The sequence below is a fragment of the Pelobates fuscus genome, chromosome 10 (genome assembly GCF_036172605.1).
Source record: "Pelobates fuscus isolate aPelFus1 chromosome 10, aPelFus1.pri, whole genome shotgun sequence".
Taxonomy (NCBI): domain Eukaryota; kingdom Metazoa; phylum Chordata; class Amphibia; order Anura; family Pelobatidae; genus Pelobates; species Pelobates fuscus.
The window spans coordinates 72,692,620-72,700,106 of NC_086326.1; the positions used below are offsets into that span (position 1 = coordinate 72,692,620).

A 7,487-nucleotide genomic window follows, 5' to 3' on the forward strand; every position below is an offset into this window, starting at 1 on the left:
AGAATCTAGACTGTCACAGAAGAACTGTGTTTGTAAGAAAAAGAAAGTTTTCAAATCACAAAGACTGTTCCAAGATTATATTCTACAACAGACAAAAGCACGTGTTATAAAGAAAGCAGCACAAGATACAACGTGAATTCTAGAAGCAAGCACGTGGCAGAGATTGGCAAGATTCCAGATCCGAGCCAGACCTGCGCAGCTGTGTGGATGAAGCAACGAAATAAACAGAAATAACTGATCTGCTAAAGCGTGACAGATCCTTGTGGCAATAAATCAGGAAAGCATTCCTTCAGTCAACTGGACATCGAATGTTGGAAAGAGAATTTTCATCTGAGCTGCAAACAGTGATGGAAGATTCTACAGAGTTAATTTGATACAGAAGATTAACAGACTTACAAAGAAATAAAAGATTGACACTAACATACATATATATTCCTAAATATTAACGGGGAAAAAAAACAGACAATGAAAAGTTATATAACAGTTATGAGTATTAATACCAAAAGAAAGTACTTATAAATGTGTATGAAAGGATAGTATTATGAAGAGAACTATTACATTATTACCTATACATAGGATGAGAAGTATCAGAAGTAGATAAGATATGAAGTTGATTAAATAAGGATCATGTATACTTAATTCTACAAAGATTGAGTTCAATAGTATTTCATAGATTAACTATTATGAGTCATTTGTTTATATTGAGGTGGAGTAAAACAAACTATGGTAACATAAGGAAGAAAACTAAGGAAGGATAATTTATATTGATTCATATTAAGTAATGATATACATTAAGAATGTCTTGGATATAAGAGTTCAGAGATCCAAGAGGAATTTAATTGAAGTTTAGTTAAGATTATAGTACACGATTATATTTGACCTAAGTCTATAAAAGGTATGGACTAGGGAGAATAGGTTTCTGGATATGGTGACATCCAATGAATATGTTATTTGATGATTATCCTGAGTTTGTAAGGCACAGACTAGGAATAAGAGTTTCTGGGCAGTATGACCCCAAGTTTATTTTATTTTATTTTAATTTAGTCAGTTGAAGTGTACTAAGGAATACGGATTGGTCAGAAGAAATGTTTGGGTAACATTAGGACAATCCTACTTTTATTTTAAGATGTATTACATTAATAAGTCATCACAATGCTAATGAAGAGAGTGATGCTAATGAATTTAAATTATTCTTTCCAAGTTCTTTTAAAGTAAACTTTGTTTCTGTTGAATGAAAAGTTTGTTACTACAAGGTGGAATTTAGTGAAAATTATAATTATGTAAACAAAAACAAATCTATAATAGAAAGATTTCCGGGTGGAGAATTTCTAGAACAATAAGTATTGTCAACACCATGAACATTATTTGAAGAATTATTATAAAACTTCATGGTTGATAACAACACAACCTTTGAAGGTTTGCAAACTATTATGAGTTTTATAAGTAGTGTTGATATATTTCAGGTAGTGAGAGCCTACTGAATATATAAATTAAATACTATGATTGTAAAAGTACTGATACAATTATCACTAGGTGGTATTTATGGTATAGGAATGTAATTTATGAATAGAAATTATCTAAAGATTTTAAGGTTGCTAGAAAACATATGATTCATGGAAATATAATTGGACAGGATATTATAGTAATACATGTATTAGTACTTAAGTAATATCAGGTATTGAGAATTAAAATACTATGCTTTATGTGTCTGTAGGAATATGATAGTGATACACAGTTATTATTTAGAAAGTTACAATCTTGATTTTGTTGTCTACAAAGACATGACTGAAGCTGAGCAGGTTGATCTTTCTCATTGCTTTACATTGTTTATCGGATCAACATTTGTAAATATTTTATTTTATTCATTTATTATTGTTATATATATGTATATATTATGTTCAAGTAGTTATGATGTAACATGGATATGGATATCAATACATAGCTAAAACAGAGTGAGTTTGAAGTAAAGTAAGCAGTATAAGGGATAGAAACTCGACCTTCTAAGAACTCTCATATAATAGAAAGTTGTGACTACATCTTGTTCTATGCTCAATGACTGTGATATGAGTGGTGTATGAATGGACAGGTTAGTGACATTGTGTTATGGTTTTAAGACAAACCATAAACAGAGGGAATGTAGAATATTGCATATTCTATGTTTCTATTGATTATATATATGGATGTGTGGATTGACATAAGTAACAGATGGTATCAATAAGTCACAAGGCTTTCTTTGTCCGAGAGCTCTGGAATGTGGTTTTGAGGGTCTTGTCCTTATATGGCAAGAGTATGCTCTGACGTCAGTATGGGCACTTCTATATAGTAACAGAGGGACACGAGGTCTCTCTCTCTTCTCTCGTGGCTCTGGTCTCTCTCTTGGCTCTCTCTGGATGTAAAGATGTAAGGACGTCAGGAGTCCAGCAATTACCATCTGCTGTTGAATGTCCATTATCCTGTAACATCCTTTGTTGTTTTATTATTTATCCGTAACTAAGAATAAACCTGAAGAAACCGTAAGTCAGATTGCGTATTAGTACTTTTCAATAATATAGACATATATTATTGTGGCGAGCATTTGGCCCAAGACTATATATACAAAAGACGTATATATATCAATCAACTGAAGACAAGAAGAAATTAAGAAGATTTAACTGTGACGATTCCAAACCAGTTTTTACACTAGCATACACCTCGCAGCCCATAGCCACACTAAGTTGCAAGGGATATAATTACTGGGCAGCCGAGCAGTACCTACACCGGCAATGACATAGATATAAATATTTTACCTAGCACGTAACTCGGCAATCCACTAATAGCCAGGTGGTTCACCCATGTTATACCTGACATACCTGCCTTACGTGACCTACCTAAGTTGTTAATCCTGTTATGTTTATGCAATTTCTTATCGTTCTGCTTATACGAGACCAGCGACCATTTAACAAAAAAAAAAAAAAAACTAGACTAACTACTTTTATAACTGATATGCCCAACTTGTTGGTAATACTATGACACGCTTAATATAAAAAGAGGCAGTTACTCGTAGGAGATGTTGCAATGTATTATCCTGCTCCCAACCTGTATGAAATTGTGCATCCCCTCTTCTTTATTCTGTACCCCATTTCATATATGCCTCAGTAAAAGAACGATTTAAGATAAAAAAATATTAATAATTAATGTATCAGCTTATCCATATAAAATAAATAAATGGGGGGCGGGGCCTGGCCGCATCAGACACGCTTTGTCTGAGCTCCTGCCTCGGAGCAAACCGCGGGCCATGGGCACACACCAGCCTGAAATTGTGAGCACATCATCACCCAGGCGATGGCGATTCAAGGGGTACCCGATAGGACCCCCAAAGGCACCAAAGTCACCCGATCGAGGCCTGAGGCCTACGGGCTTGAGCTCGGGTGGGACGGCCGCTCACCCAGTTCTCTGTGGACCACCGGGTACCTCTGGGCCGGGGTGGGGGTCATCCCGGTCCCCACGGGCGACCATAACCGCACACAGCTACATCTCCACTCTGGCCGAGCACTGTGGAACGGACGGCACGCACCAAGATGGCCGACCACCAGCTCTACGGCATAACCACGAGCAGCGCACAAACGAGTCGGGCTGTTACCTCGTGGCGGAGAACTGCTGCAGCTTTCTCACCAAGCCCACCTGGTGACATACGTACTAACGACCTCCCTGGGCATTCCCCATCAGGCAACGATGCTGGCACACATGAGAATAAACATCCATCCACACAATCGGAAGCTACAACTCCAAGCACCGCCAGCGGCCCCAAGGGGACTCTAGCTGGACTCTCACTCTGCCCACACAAAGCAGCGGACACAGCACGCAGGCAGTATTTTGCACCCAAGGCTGATGCTGGAAGAAGCACGAAAACAAACACGCCCCTGGCTAGCAAGTCCCGAAGCAATCAAGCAACCAGCGGGAAATATAAGGGACTTGATGGTGGCCATGGTGGCCAGGATGCCAGCCAAGCCAGCGCAGCGGCAGGAGTAGCTAAGCGGCTGTATATATACACACATCATATGTATGTAACTAAAATTCTTGCAGAGCACTGTATATTATTTAGTCTAGCATACCCCTTTTATTATTATCCTTGATTTTAATACAATAGATAGTATCACTGCTAATCTGCATAGATATAATCTAAAATTGCCTAAACCTGCATGAAGGCTAAATCTGGCTAGTTCAGTGACTCGCTGCCCCATGGTAGTCAATCTTAAGCAGTGTGAAGAAATCTACACCTGACATAAATTTACATAAGCCTATAACTTACTAATCGTATTATACCTACTCAAATAAGCATGTATAGCTCAGTTATAACGTTTTATCAACGTGTACCAAACCTGTTCTATCTAAAATTTAAATGAGCTGTTTACTTTGCCATAACTTTGTATGACGCTATTGTTTAACCTCTTTCACCTAAAAAAATGTATGCATACCTAACCCGCCACAATTATGCTATCATATGTTTATGAAAATCGAGCCTGTCAATGCTGTTGTGGTGACACAGGCACTGTTGTAACTACCTGCATACCAAAAATAAAGAATTTAAAAATAAATAAATAAATGAAAAGACATTGCAGTATATAAAATGAAATATATTTATATTAAAATCATTTGCTTCACATCAGCATCTGTCAGCTCTGCCCACAATCTTCCATAACAGATTAAACAGGTAAGTCGGGGCATTCTCGCACCATAACAATTTCATTCCGATGACGCAGTTATGGACCCGGAGTGTTCTTTTAAGGGATTAACCTATTAATGAGCTGTTTAAACCTAAACTTTATAACTTGGTGCACGGTTGCTCTACCCTGTGGTGGTTTACTTTTGACAAAGGGGCAAATCACTAAACAGTTTAACAAACAGACTTCTAAAATATTGGCAAAAAATATGCTGATTTTAGAATCATTTTACAACTACATTACAGTCACAGCTTGGCTATTTATCCAGGTGTTGTAAACTGCAAATCACCTGGCTGAATATTAATGCATGATGCAACCACAGGTTATCCCTCAGTGCTGCATGATATCAATTCAATTTTAAATACAACCACAGGTTATCCCTCAGTGCTGCATGATATCAATTCAATTTATAATGCAACCACAGGTTATCCCTCAGTGCTGCATGATATCAATTCAATTTTAAATACAACCACAGGGAGGTCATCCCTCAGTCCTGCATGGTATTATTATTATAACCTAGTAATAATAATATTATATTATTATTATTATTATTAAGTGGGATTAATTGTGGCATGGTAATTAGCCCAGGAAGCAGTATAGTTTCCCCAGGGTGATGGTGATATGTGTATTGCACTGTTACCGGTCAGTAGGTTTAGTTTCAGGCTCACTGAAGCTTCTCTCCATCATTTCCAGCCATTCATCCTCGGCTACCGGGGGGAACTCGTCCCCAGGGAGGTCCATGGCTTCCCCTGTCACCCCGTGTCTGTCAGTGAGCCGTCAGACGCTCACACGCTGCACGCCCAGAGACCGGTGTTCGCTCGCGGGTGGTGAAGTGCTCCCTGCCCAGTAGTGCACCGGGACATGCATTCATTGGTCCCGCGGTCACAGGACGGCAGCCTGGAAGAGACAAACCGCGCACAATGCGAACGCGAGCAGGGTAAAGGCGGGATAGGGGAACCAGTGAGCCAGTCCATGTGATCCACAGACTGAGCAAAAAAAACAAAAACAATAATAATATATACTGTACTTCTCCCACAGCAGTCATTTATTTTCCCCCACAAAACAGGTTGTTTTTTTTGCACATCATGGTTCATGGTATACTATTTTGGTGTAGATTACAGATTTTTAATGATTTTCATTGCATTTCAATAAAAGAGTTCTATGTTATAATGGATTATAATTTAAAAAATATAAAACTTGGAAAATATATGTGTAAACCGATGCCATGACAGATTGTTACTATAACGGCATGCGTCTCCTTCCTATTTTGCACTGGTTTTATTTACACACTCCGCACATTCATGTCCCCTCAGACTTATAATTTTCCATTATTATTATTTTATTATTTATATATTGCCATCAGATTCCCTAGCGCTGTACAGAAGATAATATAAGTGATAAGGGAATCTTTTAAGCAAACAAATAAGTTTGAATGACTATCTGTTCCTGTCCAAATTAGAGATGTTTAAATTGCGTATACGCAGAAGTAAATTCACACTGACACAAGGTTCAGGTTAAATGAAATAACTTATTTATTAGCATCTGAACAAAGCAGGCTTGCAAGTCCTTTTTAAAGATAAAATTACATCATTGTAAAATCAAGATAAAAAGTGAGGAAACATTGTCAATTGGCTAAGAGAAGAAGTGGTTAGTTAAATGCCCTCCCTGTTGGGTGTTACGTCTTACATCATAACTGACGTCATAAAGTTCTCCTCCAGATTTCAGCGCCATCTTGCTAGCACGAGGGGAGGGGGCATTTTGGCAGCTATCCATAAAGAGTAGCTGGTACCTTTAGTCTTTCAAGGTTAGTATCCTCAGTATTCTCAAGGCCTCTTTGGCAATTATACACTCTATCAATACTATCTGCTACAGTGTGTTCTTTGAATCAGAAGATTCTAGCATTTTCTGCTGACATGCTGTTTCTACGAACAAAGGAATCTTGTAAAGTTTAAACTACGAGGCATGAGAGCTGAATATGAGAATATAGTATTAAAAGGGGCCCAGTAAGGATTATATAGTTTATAAGGGGCCTAATAATGGATATAAGTTATAAGGGGTTAATAATTCTACAACATAAGCATAAAATCACTTACATCGCTTGTATATATTGTATATATTATTGCATGCATAGTAGGTATATATATACACATATACACCCTCATACACAGTACACAGCACCGGTGCAAGTATTTTTGGCTACACGGGCAAAAAGGCATTTTGCAAACCACATGTGTTTTCACCTGTATGTGTCTCTTTAACCCTCACTTGATTGGCGCAGTCATGGCAACTGGAGCAAGTGGAGAGGAGAGTTGTCATTCACAGTCTCCCAGGGGCCATACAAAGCGGTGACGAGATTACTTAATACAGGAGAAAAAAAGTCAGCAAACTTTATTTTTATGTTTGGATGTTGTGCGGCTGGCATCTAAAAGGGTTAAGGGAATGCTAAAAACGAATATCAGCTTTTACAATTGGATTGTTCCTCAGATATTATACTAATATCTGGTATATATTATAAGCAAATATATATATATATATATATATATATATATGCTTATAATATATATGTATATACATTAATATACATTTGTATATGTATTTTTCTATATATGCATATTTTTTATGAAGCCTTGACGTTTTAAAATGAACACACAAATTTACTGGCACATACCAACATACAGACACACATTCACTGACACAAACTCTGACACAGAAGCACACTCAGTGGCACAAACAAACACAATCACTGACACACACTTATTGATACATAGTGGCATAAGCACGTTCCCT

The 7,487-nt window shown here is 37.6% G+C and overlaps 1 protein-coding gene across 1 annotated transcript in view; it reads right to left on the minus strand.

The window, feature by feature from the left end:
- Positions 1-5,490, minus strand: part of DNA2 (DNA replication helicase/nuclease 2) — a 60,888-nt gene extending 55,398 nt beyond the window's left edge. The window contains exon 1 of the mRNA XM_063433847.1: positions 5,341-5,490. Coding sequence (XP_063289917.1) covers positions 5,341-5,441 — 101 coding nt within the window. The 5' untranslated portion in view covers positions 5,442-5,490. The remainder of the gene's footprint in view (positions 1-5,340) is intronic.
- Between the last annotated feature and the right edge of the window lie 1,997 nt (positions 5,491-7,487).